The sequence below is a fragment of the Orbicella faveolata genome, unplaced genomic scaffold (assembly GCF_042242905.1).
Source record: "Orbicella faveolata isolate gen_17 unplaced genomic scaffold, um_ofav_v1 contig_47, whole genome shotgun sequence".
In the NCBI taxonomy this organism is placed as follows: domain Eukaryota; kingdom Metazoa; phylum Cnidaria; class Anthozoa; order Scleractinia; family Merulinidae; genus Orbicella; species Orbicella faveolata.
Genome location: NW_028301577.1, coordinates 7,545,262 through 7,562,915, shown reverse-complemented (window position 1 = coordinate 7,562,915; position 17,654 = coordinate 7,545,262). Strand labels below are relative to the sequence as shown.

At 39.5% G+C, this 17,654-nt stretch overlaps 3 protein-coding genes across 4 annotated transcripts; 1 reads left to right on the top strand and 2 right to left on the bottom strand.

The window, feature by feature from the left end:
• Positions 1 to 496: 496 nt before the first annotated feature.
• LOC110047248 (coiled-coil domain-containing protein 86-like) lies at positions 497 to 7,928 on the bottom strand. The gene is made up of 4 exons (XM_020752994.2): positions 7,801 to 7,928; positions 4,258 to 4,387; positions 2,293 to 2,367; positions 497 to 1,318 (listed from the first exon to the last, which is right to left on the bottom strand). The coding sequence occupies exons 1-4, from the start codon at positions 7,926 to 7,928 to the stop codon at positions 1,253 to 1,255; spliced, it is 399 nt and encodes a 132-aa protein (XP_020608653.1). The 3' UTR covers positions 497 to 1,252.
• LOC110047247 (bis(5'-adenosyl)-triphosphatase-like) lies at positions 7,907 to 8,718 on the top strand. The gene has a single exon (XM_020752992.2). The coding sequence runs from the start codon at positions 7,907 to 7,909 to the stop codon at positions 8,444 to 8,446; it is 540 nt and encodes a 179-aa protein (XP_020608651.1). The 3' UTR covers positions 8,447 to 8,718.
• Positions 8,719 to 10,077: 1,359 nt separating this feature from the next.
• Positions 10,078 to 17,473, bottom strand: LOC110047256 (uncharacterized). 2 transcript variants are annotated; one of them, XM_020753002.2, is made up of 5 exons: positions 17,351 to 17,473; positions 17,153 to 17,243; positions 13,826 to 14,120; positions 12,840 to 13,211; positions 10,078 to 10,850 (listed from the first exon to the last, which is right to left on the bottom strand). In XM_020753002.2, exons 2-5 carry the CDS (start codon positions 17,222 to 17,224, stop codon positions 10,570 to 10,572), a joined length of 1,020 nt encoding a protein of 339 aa, XP_020608661.2. In that variant the 5' UTR covers positions 17,225 to 17,243; positions 17,351 to 17,473; the 3' UTR covers positions 10,078 to 10,569. The 2 variants fall into 2 exon arrangements, with proteins under 2 accessions (XP_020608661.2, XP_020608663.2); XM_020753004.2 differs by having other exon boundaries at positions 17,153 to 17,240.
• Positions 17,474 to 17,654: the final 181 nt, after the last annotated feature.

Below are 17,654 nucleotides of genomic sequence, written 5' to 3'. Positions count from 1 at the left end.
AGAGAAAGCATTACAGGACATGATCAGAAAGCAACAATCTTCTACTGATTCTAGCATAGCAATTAAAGGGCAGTTGTGTTTTTGATTTTTTTCTGACTTAACGTTTTTTTTAATTTGGCTATTAATTTTGTCACTTTTATATTTGATCCCTAGGTTTTAATCTGAAATATTTTCATTGATTCAATTGGAGTGCTTCATATATAAAATTAATCATTGAGAAAAGAAAATGTCTGTAAGACAAATGTTTGATGTTAGAGCGGTTTTCAATCGAGTGTCGAAAGTAATTAAACAATTACTTTGGTTTTAGTTTTGGTTTTACTACGGTTTGAGATTGGCTGAGTAGTCTTATTGGTAAGTAATTGGTTTGGTTTTGGTTTTACGACACTCAATTGAAAACCGCTCTTAAACAACAAATATTTAATATTTGTACCAGAGGAACAAAAATATAAAATAAAAATTGAGATTAGTTGAGATTATCAAATCAGTCTAGACATACCGGTATTGGACACCATATTTATTGGGCAGCTAATTACAGGATTAAAACAGTGCATTGGTCTTTGGTGTGTTCTAATAAGTATTTTATTGCTTCATGTTCTTGTCATACTTAATTAGATAAGGGTTTTGAAAAAGTAGAGGCATTTCAAGGTTCAGAGTTAGGAGTCTTGTCATTGCTTCTTTTGCAACTCCTCATCTCATCTCCAGTTGTGTTCTAATAAGTATTATATTGCTTCATGTCCCTGTCATACTCAATAAGATAAGGGTTTTGAAAAAGTACAGGCCTTTCAAGGTTCACATGTAGGAGTCTTATCATTGCTTCTTTTGCAACTCCACATCCATTGTCTCCGGTTGTGTTCTAATAAGTATTTTATTGCTTCATGTCCTTGTCATACATAAGATAAGGGTTTTGAAAAAGTTGAGGCATTTCAGGGTTCACATTTAGGAGTCTTATCATTGCTTCTTTTGCAACTCCTCATCTCTTGTCTCCTAGATTTCAACTCAGGGACATTGATACCTGTGAACAGGCTCCAGCTGGAAGGGTCTGACTGTGACAGGAAGGACCGAGAAGGACCTGGCTGAGAGTGAAGTGGCTGAGGGGGAAATCGGATGGGGGTTGTGGCCTCTCCCCTCCTCTCTCTCTTCCATCCTTTTTCTTCCCTCTTTCTTTTCACCCCATCCTCGACTACAGAGCCTGTTCACAGGCTAGGACATTGACTAGAATACAAAGAGACTGTTAATATAACTATTAATTAAGTTATTGCGTTTGAATCTTCCGAAGCTGTTTCTTCTTCATCCTTTTAATCTTAGCTGTGTTTTTTATCTGCAAAGCAAAAATAAAATGTGGATATTAGGCATGCTTTGAAAATGAATGTTAGCATATGGTTCAGTTTTATACCAGCTAAACTGCCTGCAGTTCCTTCTTTAATAACTTGTATTTATAACAAAGTTTTTGATCGTGATTGGTTCTCTGTGCACCTACTGGTCTCGTAATAGGTGCACAATCAAGTGGGTGTCCAATTACACGTATCCATATTTTAACTTTTTGTAACTGGATACCTGTAATATTGGATACGGTAACCTACTCCATGAGCTTTAATGGCTTCCTTCTTAGTGTCTCCTACATTTTTACAACTTATAGAAAACTCTACTGACTTTTCGCTCAAAAGAAGCTCTTAATAATCTTGAAATTTGTGATTGATACTATTAATTAGTAATTGGAACTTGTGTCATACAGTTCATGGAGTCATCACACTCGCTATTTCACATTGGCTTTGTGCTGTACACTCGTCCAATTTTGAAATTACGTGCCTGATTACTCCCTGAATTGTACTCCACTTGGTTCTCTTACCATTACTAAATCCCTTCAAATAGGAAAACATTGTTTGAGTAGCACCATATAGTGAAGAAAGTCATTCCATAAGCACTCTGGCCATTTTTCACTTCCTTTCTGTCTAATTATGACCTCAATTCTTTTTCCTTGAAATAATATAATTTTCTAGTTTCCCAGAAAATTTTTTTGAGTCTCCCAATTTTTAGCAAAAATTAAACATTAATAAGAGTTCACACCCCTCCCCCCTATAGCCAGGGTCTATAATCTTTCTAGTTCAATAACAGAGAAAGCAAGAATTGCAATATGAAAACTGGAAAGAAGCTGGAGAGCACAAACAGATGAAACCTACAGACAGAGGAAAAAAATGAAATACACTCCAGGGCCACGGGGTTTTCAGTGATTATATACTGTTGTGTGCTACCCTCAATAAATAAAGTTGATTATTATTATTACTCCTGACATACCACTTGAACAACTTGAGATTTCTTTTCATTTTCCTCTCTTCTTTTTCTTCTTTCCTCTATTCTTTTTCGTTCTTCCTGAAAAATTAAAAATAGTTTACAACCAACATAAGAGAATAGAACAGTGACACAATAATTATTTGTATTGATACATTCATCTCATGAACTATTCATTAGGTCTGTACTGGAAAATATTCACCACTTGGTCTTAGCAGACTGGAATAAAAACAGCAAGGTTCATACTGAAAATACTATAAAAATATTCTTCCACTATGGCCGTGGGCAAGATTGATTAAGAAGAGATTCAATATTGATTCAACTTTGAAAAAGAGCTGATGAAACTTTAGTCAGTCCAATACTTGTAAAATCACATGACTCATGTATTAGACTGACAATATAGAATTCTGTTTCTTCTGTTATATCTTGTAATGTCAGGGACAGTTTCATTGCATTCTCGGCAGGCAGGCAACTGGTGGGCAAAATGTTTTGAACTGAACTAGTTTATAAGATGAACTTTTCTCTAGATGGTCAAACCAGGTGGGCAAAATCGTCCTCACAGCTTGTCAATTTGCCCAGTGCCTAGCCCTTAATGAAACCCCTGAATGTGCTATTGGTGTGGTAAGACCTAATAAAAACAATAAAGTTGGGCTAATAAAACAGTAGAGTTTATGTTTGGAGAAATAAATATGTTTTGGGCCCGACTCAGACTCATTTTAGCCTGAGCTGCTAGGTGAGGGCTAAAACAAGCTCTGAGATGGACCAAAACATATTTATGCTCAAGAACATAAACTCTATTACTATTGTTATCACTTTGGAGAGCATTGGGAAACTCAAAACTGAAAAAAAGACAACAAAACAGTCTGAACAATCACACGAGCATTTACAAGTTTGATGGCTTTTATTTTCCCTCAATGAAAATACACAATATATCAAGCGAAGCTGGCTAGAAATTACAAAATCTAGCCATTTGAGTTTTCAAAATTTGTAAAAGACATGAAAGGAAAGTTCGATAAAGCTTATTTGTAAGTGTCGAAATTAATTGTACAATTGCTAAACTGACAGTTTGGCATAAGCTCAATTGGTTGAACTGAGTGTATTTGGCTTGAAGTCGCAAAACTTACATGCACTTCGCCACCGGCCATGGAGCCAATATAGATGGTATTGACATTAGAAGCTTCTCTTTAAAGAAACAGGCAACTAAGAATGTCCAAACCAGCACGTTTCTGTAAGGCTGAGCAATCCATTACGTAGGATGTCAAGCTTTGTTCATTGAGAATGGCACCGTAATTTCTTTCACCAACGAAAGCAGAGCGAACGGAGCCCGTGAACATTGCAATGGCTTTTTTATTTTGATTGGCTGCCTACATCATATGATTGTTTGATTCTCACTTTTCATTGGTTTATTTCAGTAGCTAAAATACATTTTAGCCTGCCAAATTCTCCATTTTAGCCCGCAAAATGCGCCACAATGCCCAACATAGTGATAATAATATCCTTTCAATACTGACCTCATTGTATATAAGATATAGTGGAAATAACATGGCAGCACCTGGATATGAATTCTATTTTTAAGTAGTAAAAACAATATTTAACGAACGAGCCAGCAAGGGAGTAAAATATTGTTTCTAAGATGAGAAAATAAAATTCATATCTTCAAGCCACCATGTAATTTTCTTTTTATTATTTAGACAAACTGATTGTTTGCACACACAGCTGTCAAATCCTCATTAGTGAGGATATGGAAAAATATGCCACTTGGGTCCCTGATATAGGTAAAATCTACATATAAGCCAAGTGGCCCATCAGGTTAGTGTTTATCACCAGTCTCTGTGGCATAAAACCACAAGGAATATTTCTACTCCCCCCTGGATTGGATGCTAGTCCATCACTTGGTTAGCCCCCAGCATTAAATTTGTTGGTATGCATTAGTACACCTGGGTGGAGAGAGGCACTGTGGGAGTGACTCACCTCTTTCTGTTTCTTTGCTTCATCTTTGAGCTCTTTTTCATAAACTTTCATTAATTTCTGTTCCATTCTGGTCTTCTGTTTCCTGTTCCAGGATGTATGTAGTGGTTGTACACCAATAACTGCTGACTTTCTATGATAAAAGAAATGTTAGTAAGTAAAAAAGACAAAAGATAGTAAATATTAAGTTAAGCCATACAATTCTTCAATTATTGCATGATGTTTGGCCTTGGCACAGAGAAGATAAAGTCTGCATACAAGTCACCCGCCCATCAGGCCGAAGCTTATCCTGGTTTCTGTAGTATGAAGCGACTAGGAGTACTTCAGCTCCCCCTTGATGGGATGTTAGTCCATCACAGAGTTACCCCCAGCATTAAGTTCGCCGGTACCCATTTATACACCTGGGTGGAGAGAGGCACTGTGAGAGTTAAGTGTCTTGCCCAAGAACACAACACAAAATCCCCTTGCAGGGCCTGAACCCAGACCACTCTATCCAGAGATGAGTGCACTAACCATGAGGCCATTGTGCCCCCACAGGGAAGTAGCTAAGAAAAACTTAAAGGTGACTTGTAACAAGCCAGGCTGGCTTTTCCAGGCCTTTGAAATTTCATAAGGGTGGTAAGCTCTCCCTCAGCTGGTGAAATTAGCTAGGATGAACAGTAATCACTGTCGACAGCATCAAGTATTGCAATAAATACAAAAGAGTGTAAATTATACAGTTTGCCATGAACATGCTCAGAATTTTGCTGTTATAAATTGGTTAGAGTTACATGTATTTATCAAAACAATTACAGTCAACTTGTTAGTCTGGTGTAACTCACAAGAATACAAGATAAACGTGAAGTCTATAATAAAGAAATTAAGAAGAAATTTGATATTAAATAAAGTAATTTCAGTCTTTAGTGGACAAAAATCTTGTACCAGAATAATTTTAAGTATACTATGTTAACAGAGCTGTCAGTAAGGGCCGTAACCCATAGCACCTGTTATTGCTGAGCTTGCATGCATGCTACAGGTGAACTTGTTTGTAGTTAATACAAGTCTTCCATGAGGTACTCAAAAATAACAAGTTTGTTACGGATGTGAAGATCAAGGCTACAGGTGTAATGACAGCCCTGAATGTACAGTCCTTTTTGCATTTCCTAAAAACCTAAAGATATATAAACAGTTGCCTGAAATAACACAAAAACAATTTCCCATGGGAACTTGAGAAAACATATTTCAAAGTTTCAACAAATTGCACAGCACATGTAAAATTACATCTTCAGTTTTATTTCACCAGTACTTTGAACTGTTTCATACAAACTTCAAAATCTGCTTTCAACATTTGGTATTGTCAGTTAGAAATGATTTCTTTAGAGAAGATATTTAAAACAGGTCCACAGAAGCTTGCAATATAAAGAAAATGTGTGGATAACCTAATGAAGTGGCTGTAAATGGCTGAATAAGCCTCCAAGAGGCTTATTCCAAAATTGACCTAGGCCTGCAGATGGCTGTGTCCACAAGTATTAGAAAGCAAGGGAATAACCATTGTATTTTCTTTGTTTAGGAGTCATGGGTTAGCTGTTTTTAGTGAATTGTTCGGTCTTCGTTCTCAGTTCCTGGGTACCAGCACACAAGAATGGAACGTTATAGATGGAGTTTATTCCAAGGGGGAAGGGGAGCTTATTTGAGCAGGCAGGAGCTTGTTTTATTTGTTGGTAATATATTTCCCTTTTGTTATGGCAAATAAATGATGATGATTTGATTTGATTTGATGATATTCCAAAATTGGAGATAAATGAGACAGCTAATATGTATCATTTGTTATCTGTACTGATATCCTAAAAGCAGAGTTACCATAAATAAGAGACCACCAAAGTTGTCTCACATGCTGTTTTAAGTTGGAGATGGGAAAAGCAAAGATGTTATTCAGATGAAACAATCACCTGGGCAGTATATCTTTGACACATTATTTTGTTGATATAGTATTGATTGATAAAGATTGTGCATATTAAGTGTAAATTACCTATCATGCAGTGTTGATAAAGACAATAAAAGCAAGGAAATGGGAGCTTATTTGGGCTGTGGAGCTTACTCAAAAAATATTAACCCTGCAGATCAGGGCTTATCTGAGAGGGAGGCTCATTTGGATCAGGAGGGGGACTTATTCAGTTATTTACAGTATGTTGTTAAGTTTGTGGATGGAAGGACATGTTGAAAGAGAAACGTGGGGTGCAATAGATTTATTGGCCTTAGTTCAGTAATCCATCCCAGTCAAAATTTTACAGTGGACTGCATTTGATTGAGTCAGGTAATGAAGGCAACTAAAATGAGGGAGGAGACATGACATGACCATATATGGTAACTTCTACTAGATCCTTAAATTTGTCCGCAGGCATACCCAGCCCTTGACAATATCATTGAAAGTTTTGTTTAATCCACATATTTTAAACTAATTACATATGTGTGTGTTGTTAATAAATGTTGGTATATATATAAATAGCACCTTGGCATATTATCTAAAATTATACATTATAGAAAGTTATATTTTAGAAACTAATCAAGGATAACAATAACAATCTGCTGACCAGAATATTTTATGCAAGCTTGATATTAGTGGAGCTCTATACTCATATAGGAAAGAAAAGGAAACCCATGAATTAATTTTCTCATGGTTATCATGGCCAGCAGTATTGCTTATGGGCATGTATACATGAAAACAATGACAACGGCTGTGGCAGTGGTGGTGGAGTCGCCCAAGATGGCAGCCACACTCCAGTTAGTAGGTTGACAGAGATATACATCCTTGGTTTATAGTGTACTTCTTTGATATTGGACATCCATGTTATGGTCACAATTGGATTACGGACTCACGTCAGGTTAACTTGTTTTAATCAGAGCCGGGTTGTTTGCAGGAGCTAGTTAACACTAACCCAGGATTAAAAGTTAATTGAAGTATAATTTTTTCTTCTGTACAAATGTTTTTCACTGCTTTTGCTTTGTGTAGTTTGAATTTATTCAAACTCAAAACAGAAGGCCAAACACTATAAACAGAGGACCTCACCACAAAGTTACAAATGTCAAATCAAAATTCTCGCTTATCCTGGGTTAGCTTAATCGGGCTTTGGACAACCTGGCCCAGGAGCTCTTGGCTAAAGAAAATATATATATTACAATGATTTCCAGAGCCAAAACCAGAGATCAAACTCTTTTTTGTGGACTGTGTTTGATTGTGACTGCTGCGAATTTGTTTCACTTTTGTTAGCTTCCATTTTTATCCTTTTCCTCTAGTAGCCTGTTACATGAACCTTTGCCTTTTACAGCAACTTAACACTAGAGGATTTTATATTAAGTCAAAACCGGCCATGTATCGAAATACAATTTTACACCTTTTATGGGAATAAAACTATTTTCTTCGATGACGTTACACGTGTGTACTTCGCTACCCACAGCTACGTAATTTAAAGTTTTCATACTTACAAAAATCAACATGTTACTGTTATTTTTGGTTTCCAAAAATTATTGTTCACCTTAAAAGGACATCTCCCTTCAAGAAAAACTAACCTTTTCTTCTCGCTTTTCCAAACCCTTCCGGATTTCGGTTTTCCACGAGGAATATTTTTTGGTTTGTTTGGCACATCCTGTGTTGTGGTGGCCGCCATTTTGTTCCATGTGTTTATCAACGCCCGCATATCAGACAGCGGAAGTTCACCATAGTAGCTACGTCATCATTTTCAATATGGCGGCTAAGACTTTCAGTTTTGGACGAATTCTTCTTCAGCCTTCTGTGGTGTTTTTCCGCTCCAGATTGTCCATAGCATTTGTAAATAGAAAACCAGTCCTCCCAGGACATGTCCTGGTGTCTCCCATTCGCGTTGTTAAGAGATTTTGTGACTTAACAGAGGAAGAAGTTGCGGACCTGTTTACGAGCACGCAAAAGATCGCGCGACTTATTGAGAAGGAATACGGCGCTACTTCTCTTTCGATAGCGATCCAAGACGGACCTGAAGCAGGACAGACAGTTGAACATGTGCACGTTCATGTATTGCCAAGAAAGAAAGGTGATTTTGAACACAACGATGATGTCTACAAAGCGCTCGATGAACACGACAAACAGCAGATTGAGCAAGAAAGTTCCAACAGGCACAAGGGATTTAGAAGTGAGGAAGACATGTCGAAAGAAGCAGCTCGTCTAGCTAGTTTATTGTAAACGTCATTTTTCAAATGCTGTAATTCTAAAATGATGGAAGTGTATGTGAATCTGGAGGTGATAAGAATGCATGCAGACTCAGCGTGCTCTCTTAGTTCCGTGATCAATCTTTACTTACCTTACCTTGTGGAAGTCACGGTTGTTGTATCGGATGGTAGAATCACGACAAGTGAGATTAGAGGAAGTGCTGGTATGAAACCGTTGAGTTTGGAAACTGGAATAAATTGTTAAATGTTAGGTCAGTTAATAAAAGTACGAAATATGGACTTGAAGTATTGAACTGTTATTATTCAATCTAATCAATCCATCAGTCAATCTGTCTGTCTGTCAGTCTTTTCCTCTGTCTGTCTTTCTTTTGTTCTGTCTCTCTGTCTCTCTATCTTTCTGTTCGTCTGTCGTTCTGTCTGTGTCTTTTTGTCTGCCTTTCTGTCTATCTTTCTGTCTGTCTGTCGTTCCGTCTGTCTTTCTGTCTATCTGTCTGTCTGTCTGTCTCCCTGCCTGCCTGCCTGCCTGCATGCATGCCAGAGAGTCAGTTCAGTGAGGCAGGTAGTCTCAACCTAATTAGTATGGTGTTTTTATTCCCAGGTTATAAGGTTTTTGACACTTTAATAAAGTTCTCACTCACTCACAGTCCGTCCGTCAATCCGCGTTGCGATTGTGATTTGTTTTTGGAGAACACACGAGAGTCGTGTTACACACAGTAGTCCAATACGACGATCATATGGTAATCGAAAATCAGCCCTATCGAAATAGGCAGAAGAGCCTCCAGGTAATTAAAAAGTTAACTACTAGTAGGTTACAACTGGGGCGACCTGAACAAGATTAACTCCCCGAGGGGGGGACTCCCATATGGAATGGACGGGGATGCTCGTCGTCTCGCTTAGGGGTGTAAATTTCGGATTTTGGTCTCGCTTAGGGTGTTCTGGGCAAAATGTCATTATTTTTAGCCGTCAAGGTCTCGTTAAGGGTTGCACACGAAGAAATAACAAAACAGAAAGAATTTTGATTCTTTATATTTACTCAATTCATATAAACAAATTCGCCATCATTAAATGTCACTGTACTTTTTATTTGTCTGTTTTATAAACTGGTCTCTTTTAGGGGTCTGCATAAGCTTCGGCCACGCCCAGATTGGTCTCTTTTAGGGGTTAAATTCAAAATTTCTGACGAGCATCCCCGTCCACTCCATATGGGAGTCCCCCCCCCCCCCCGGGATTAACTCCATTAATGTAACCTGAGTATCGGGCCTTCGAAGGCAAGGGGAGAAGGTAGAAAAGCTTGATACTCAGGCTAGTACTTTTATTAACAGCTGTTCAATACCGGAGTTCCTGATTCATGGTGGCTCAGAAGGCAGCGCTGTTTATAAAGTTAAGGTCATAAGTGACCTTCAGTCTGGCCCAAGTTGTTTGAAAGGTGGATAACGCTATCCTGGCTATCCACCGGATAAATCACTTTCCAGTGGATAGCATAGTTTGTTTCGTTAACACTTATGCACTGGACAGCAGTTTATCCGGTGGTTAGTGTTATCCAGCCTTCGAACAACCGGAGCCTAGTCTGCAACTTTCGCAGAGCGTAGAGAAGGCCCTAAGAAGAAAGTTGACGGAAAATCGCTCGGCTAAACAGTGGACTACTTCCCGGATAGAATGGCATTTATTTACATTCGTCTGCCAGATAATTATAATTAATTCTCGGGATAAACAAAACAAATACAAAACATCTTCTTTTGAAGACTTTAAAGTTAAGCTTAATATTAAACATGCATCTAACCTACGCCACCCGACAAAAAAAAAATTACAATCATAATTGATCAACTGCTAACAATTAAATGACTCAAAAATACCGCGTCTAGGAAAAAAAATTTCCCCTAGTTTATCTTGTTTTCTCAATCATCCCCTCAGTGTGCAAGTGAAAAACATAAAAGATACTGTTAATTGATAGTTATTAGCCTAATTCCCAGAAATATACCGTCAGCGTTCGCAAGATTAGCACTTACACAGGATTATTTAGGTTTCAACCTTGTTACTTTTAAAAATTGGCATTCTCTTCTCACGTACGGCTACCCAAGTTCAAACGCGCGTTGAAGGCAATTAAGGCAGTGGGTACAGGATTGTTTTTGGACTCTCTTAGACTCCAGGAATCATGGTCTGCACAGGTGCCACAGGGCAGGAATCACTGGACCCTCCACACTTCCAACCACTGCTGTCCCTAGGCTTCAAGCAGACAAAGCAGAAATCCTTGCCGCATCTGCAGTGCATGTGCTTACAAGCTTCCGTGTGCTCAATCAGCGAGCCGCAAAATACGCATGCTCGGTAGATGGGGCATCCCTCAACTCCACCAATTTTCTTAGTGGGGCACTCACGTAGAGTCTTGAGACGTTTGTCTTCACCGGAACAGTCAGCGTTTCCTAGTATAGAGAGTAAACAGAAGAGCTTAAAACTTAGAGGCCGGAACACAGAAAATAGCCATCTTTCAGTACGGATAGCATATGAAAATGCAACGTTTGAATAAAGAATTTTGAGCAACAAAGCGGTTAGTCAGAACAGTAATGTAAATTATCATTTAATTTCATTTAAATTGGCTGAGAATGAACCGGCGGGGCAGTTATCTACTGTTCATCGTAATACATCTACATGTTTTCGCTCAAAGGTACCTGAAATATCTCTTTAATTTTCCATTTGGTGTTTCATTTTTATGTGTATTTAATTAGATTTGGTTTTTGAACTGATCTAGTTGCAGAATTTGATGAGTGTCGCCGCGTGCACTTTTTTCAGGTACTGGCTCCCTATATATTTTGTTGTTCTTAATTACGTTCATCCCTGAAAATTATTCTAAAACAATCAATACTATACTGTCCAGTTTCATATATACTCAGTCTTCGTAGGAAATAGAACTGTTCAAGACAACGGGTCTTCAGAGGCGCGTAATATGCGAAGTTCCAAGTATGGGGCTACCAAATTCGAAAGATAGGGTATAAAGCAATTCAAATATATCTCCATTTCCTTATTTTTATTCTGTGGTTCAGCACCTGTTTCGGTCTGGTTACAAGCCTGTATAGTCTTCACATATCGCTTCTGGGGGAGGAGGGAAGGGTGAGGAAGCCCTACACTACTGGCATCCTATCCGGGGTGGAGTAGGGAGTAGATGGTGCTCTTTGTAACTTCACGCCAATGAAACTAGACACCTGGACACTAGCGCCCAGCCTAAGCATGGTTGCCACAGACCTCACTTTTCAAAATTCCCTGACTTTTTGATGACTTTTCCCTGATTAAAATCAAATTTCCCTGATCAAATAAATACAAAATGTCAGATCTAGTAGCGGCTTCTGGCCTCAACTTACAGCTGTTCTTTCCGCCCATTCATAAAGACTCGTAAGTTTTCAAAAACAATTTTCTTCTTCATGATAGAAAAAATATCATTGAGATCACAGTGACCCCAAATGATTCGTCCAGATCTCATGATATTAATCAGCCGTGTTAAATTATTTCAATTTTCGCCGACTTCTCCTCAAAATGTCAATTTTCCCCTGACTTAAAGTAAAATTCCCTGACCTTGAAGAATTGTTTTCCCTGATCATTTCCTGACCTGTGGCAGCCATGCCAAGGCTCGAACGCAGGCTGGGGTTTGCTTATAGGTAAGCACTCGCGTCTGAACCTAGCTACTGGTGCATGGCCAACCCACTCACTCACTCACCGTCCCGGCTGCACATAGGACATAAGGCCGTACTGGCACCAAAGTTAAATCTTAAATCTTTCTCCCGGAGTTTAAATATATACTCTTTCACATATGCACTTGTATTTCGTCATCATCTACGGGTATATTACAAGCTCACAACGTGACCACCTTCCCGACAGTTGGCTTGATAGCTCCGACAGTTGGAAGAGTTATTACAGAGACCTTGGGTTCGAATCCCGTTCAAACTGCCTATATTTTGCGTACGAAAGGCGATGCATGATCTTTAATATTTTGTAATCTTTATCCCGCAGTTCAAATATATGATCTTTGATATGCCGTAAAGCCCTGGGCTTATATAACTTCATAAGGGGTTTTGGGTGGGCTTATAAACGGGGGAGCTTATATCCGGGGGGGGGAGGGCATATAAGCGGAATAAAAAAATGTTTCGGAACGACGAGATAAAACGCATCTGAGAAAAGAATTAAAGCTACCATTACATTTGGAGCTATTATCCTATTAGCCTGTAACTTTGGATTAAAAATTTTGATGTTTGTAAAGAAATGCAAAAGGAACGCACTTATACATTAGATGGGCCTATATCCGGGGGGAGGCTTATATCCGGAATTGTATCTTTGTTAGCAAATAGAAGGGCTTATATCCGGGGGGGGGGGCTTTAACGTAGGGCTTTAAGGTATTCACTTGTATATTACAACAGTCTTACCACACTGAGTCCTGCTGTCTCGATTGTACCACTCCTTCAAGCAGTGCCAGCAGAACTCGTATGTTTTTCCATCCTTCTTACTGCATACAGTGCAACGCAACTGCATATCTTTTTTGTCGTTTCGCTCCACCATTGACTTGCATTTTGGACATTCTTGAATGCCCATAGCCTTGAACAAGTGATTCGTGGCGATCTTATCTTCAAACTCCTCTTTTTCTTCATCTGTTAAAACGGCCAGGCGTCGAACATCTAAGTAATCCCATTCTGTATTACAATGTTTGGGTGGCTGGTCCTGGCTAATGTGTGGACAGAAAAATCGCCATTTGCCTTCGTTCAAGATGTTTCGACAATACAAGGTCAGAGAGTCTGGAGCTAAAAGAAAAACATTCAGCGTTTAACGTTCTGAAAATATCCAAACTGCAAAGATATTAAATCTGATTAAGGGTCGCTATTTGAGCTCATTTGCCGAAAAATACGAGTTCAAATGGCCAAAGTTGTTCTACCTTCCTCCTGCCACCTTTAAGCGCCTTTCTTCGCTCACACGTGGAATGATGGAAGCCCTGTGGCTTAAGATCATTGAAGGTATTGTAAGTAAGTTCGCTGACACGTAAAATGAACATTGCGTCAAAAGACGGTCGGCCGGAATGCAGGTTTTCGGCATTTCTTGCATTCACTATCAGTTAAATAAGAGGTCATTTAAGGCTATCCACCGCCCGTTAACGCATCTAGGAGAGGGTTTTAAGGATCGCCTGGTAAAAGTTATTCAGATGTGTCAGCTATCATTTAATTAATAACCTTCGAGTTTAAGAAAACCAGTCAAGGTTTGACCGTTTCTCTAGTCAACTGTAAATAAGGCCCCATTAGAAGTATTGGGAGTGGAATTGGAAAGCTATCACAAACTATAGTTTTGAACTGCGAACGAGATATCAAACTGGTCAAATCCCAACTGAAAACAATGGCAGCCAAATATAGTCAGAATCTCTTACTTATAGCGTGCCCGCAAGGCATCTTGACCCGTTTGTTTTCGGGATCGTCATCCCACGTGATCATATCCGGGGCATCGCTGAGCTCCACTGTGTGATCCAGTACTTTCACCCGGGTCTGCTCTGATCCGCCACGCAATCGGAAAACAAGAAACAGTGTGGAATGTTTCTCAATGCCATAGTATGACAGGCATTTATCGCTCTGCAATTCCTTGACGCCATAAAGCAAACGACTCCCTTCCACTGGTATCTTAGTCTTTTTTGACAGCAACTCAAATACCCTGCCAACCGTGGCATCCTGTGCATGAAAGAAAACCGACATTGGGCGACGTTACGAACGGACAGGATATATCACTGAGGAAGGAAAATGTTTGAACCCATTCAAATTTTGCGACTGCAGAAAGATTTGCCAAACTAGAGCTTCTAACTTGTTATTTCGGTTGCTATTGAGTTCTTTTTTCACGTACAATTTTAAAATATAGTGCAAAATCAAATAATTGCACGTGTTGCGTTAAGCGTCTTTTGAAGTTCAATCCACAGGAGGAGCGGCTTGAAATGGTCGTCGCTCTTCGGGTCACGACACCAGTGATATGCCCACAGTCATTGCTGTATGCGGTTTTCGTCTTCAAATTAGGCCATTTCCGAGTTGCGTTTACCTCTGTTTCAAAACGAGTCTTAGTGCACAACTTTTCATATGAAAGTGAGATTTTCTTGCACGTTCACTATCTTGTAGCCTGCTAAGGCAGACGTATTTCCGGCTATCGCTTGTCTCCGCCGAAAAATAATGTCTGCGAACTCGTGTCAGAAAACGATTTTTTTAGCGTAGGAATTCTAAGCCAATCATAGTTTAGCTCAAATAACCCCAGAATTAACCGCGACGTATTCACGCGAGTCACAAGGGTAAACTTCAACAACAATGTGGGTAATTAGATAATGTTGACGCTGTATTCAGTAAAGTTTGCGGTGTTTTGGGGTTTAAAACTCCCAGTGAACACCAAAACAACGCTCTGAAATTTGTTGTTGAGAAGAAGAAAGATGTTTTTGTTAATCTGCCAACTGGATTTGGAAAATCTGTTATTTTTGAAGTCACGCCGCAGTTGTATTCGTATGTGGAACCATGAAAGCCGAAAATTCTCGTAATTAATCGTCTTTTCTCCCCTCGTAAGCAGCTAGCCTGCGAACGCAGACGTATTTACGGCCGTCAGTTGGTTCCAAACAAACCTAGCTCGGAGGTTGAGATCTTTTTCGGTTTCAGTTCGCCAGCGCTCAATGCGAACGAATTACACATTCTAAAATCATCACCGGTTCCCGGTTCCCGCTGGCAGCGTCGCGCGTGTAGGCGAGTGTCATATTCTATCGGGGAATTTTACTGGATAACAACAAAACAAACGTTTTGACGTTACTGAAATCAACTCTCTCGCTCATCCCCAGAGGCCGCGCTCTTTTTGGTCAACACTAAGAATCGCGGCCTCTGAGCCTCTGGGTCGTCTGGGAAGGTCCAATTTTCTGAGCATGCGCGGAGTAATCGTTTGGTATTCTCAGCCACTCAGATTTGTCAGACTTGACTCTGAGCATGCGCAGAGTGACGGAAAGTCCGTGAATCGCGGACTTCTGGTGTTGGACCTTCCCAAAGGTCGCGATTCTTGGTGCTGAACAAAAGGTTCGCAGACGTTATTTTCGGTGGAACCAAGTGGCACCTGGGTATATGTTCGCAGGCTGACTGTCTTGCAAATCAAATTCATTTCCTCACTCAGAATCCTAACTCGTTATCCTTGCTGGAGATCCACCTTGAAATCCTGACCCGAAGAATAAACAGGTACCTTACATTTATTATGGAATACCGTAGAATTCCGAAAGTAGCGGCCCCCGTTATTTTCGGATTTAGCAGCCAAAAGGGGCCGCTACTTTCCGGTAGCCGTTACTTACGTGTAGCCGTTACCTTCGGATGGCTAAAAAACGTTTGTACAGTAACAGTCGTTTCAGACAAAGCGGACTTGTAGCAAAAGAAAATAAACGTTCCGTTTATGTATGTTACTAACTACCCACATAAACAAAGCAGCCGTATAAACAAGAAAAAGGCCCTAAACCGGTTGGTACTGTGAGCGAATCGAAAGTGTAATGGTCGCATTATATCGCAATGCAATTGATTACCCTACAGTAAATCATTTGACTCTAAAATTCAGTCAATTTCGGAATAAATTAAATCACAGATAGCTCTTCAAGTCAATGTTCAGTCCTGCGGTCAGGCTGTTCCATCCGGCCGCATGACCCGCGGTTGAGAACAGAGACTTCCTCTTTTAGTGACTTCTTCAAAAGGGCCGCTATTTTCGGGGGGACCGTTGCTTTCGGGGTTCAATAGGAAGGAAAAAACTTAACGTTACTTTCGGGGAGCCGTTATTTTCGGAGGGGCCGTTACTTTCGGAATTCTACGGTGTACTTATTGATTTATTTGCCTATTTATTTACGTAATAAAGTCAAGAATTCTTCAACGTTTGTTTCTCATGGAGTTGCTTCCTATTATGTGTGAAAATAAAGACAAAAAGACAGGTTGTGCAATTTTTTCGGCTCGGCAGCCTGCATTTCATTTGTATTTATGTTAATCTCGAAAAAATAAGAAATAAATGAAAATCGCTTCAATGTATCAACATTTTAAATCAAAGAAATGTTCAAGTTAATTTTGGTCTCGTTACCTTGTGACTGGATAACGTCATTTTCCATATAAAGAAGTAAGCAAGAAAAAAAATCCATTTCTCGATTTCGAGAAAAATTGGGACGAAAAGCAATGAATTATTTTTTTTCAATATTGTTTTGAGACGAGAGATGGAACTTTTAGTGATTGCTTACCTTTCAGTCAGGGTTTAGATATCATTTTTTCTACCGAAAAAAGACCAATTTCGATATGTTAAAATTCAGCCTACCACAATAGACCTCAGCATGAGGCTCTGGGGAAAAAACCCCACAAACTCTGTAGTTATTCCCCAGAGCTTCGTACTGAGGTCTATTGTTTCAGGCTGTTGGTCTGAAATCGCGTGATATGCGATCTTGTGTGATGATCGTGGACGTAGCGACTGTTTGCGAAATCTAAGAACATCTATAAACGACAGTTTCATTTTACGTTGCACATTCGATTAGTGGTGCTATAAGCAGGCTTGGCATGGAATACAGAGATGGGTACGACTCACAATAATAAAGCTAACGACTTCAAAATGCCGGAAGCCTTTTCTGCATCTCCCTTTGTGTCGATAGCGAAAATTTAAAAGTGGCCAAAATTTTCATTAATCGCTGAGTCGATTTTCGCGATTATTCTCTGATTTAGCCCATGTATTATACCTTATGAATCTCTATGGTGGTCGACCGTCCCTCTATGCCCTTGATGAATATCTGGATTTCATCCGGTTCCATCGTAAATAATAGGTAACTACTGAAGGAAGAACAGGAAAGATTACATTCAGTTAACCTTCGCAGCGACCTCGATAACCCAAACAATGTCTGAACGAATAGGACGATCTTTTGGAAAGTTCTCAGTACCTTACAAGGTTTATGGAAGCTCGCAGAAAACAGAATGATCCCGATTCCGATCAGTTCCCGATAACAAAGAACACACGAACCGGTCAGAACCGGAGGACGAAGCCGGTTGTTTAGTCGAAGAAGCGATTTTCATTTTTGACGGAAAATTCCGCGAGCCTTCGATTGGCCAACGTTATAATGTCACCTTGGTTTTCTTGGAAAGTCCCCAAAACGAATGGGGTTTTCCCGGATTGCTCAAGTCCTTTTATGGTCATAATCTTGTCAAATCGGCTTGAAAAAGACTTTTACTATTAAAAGGGTTTAG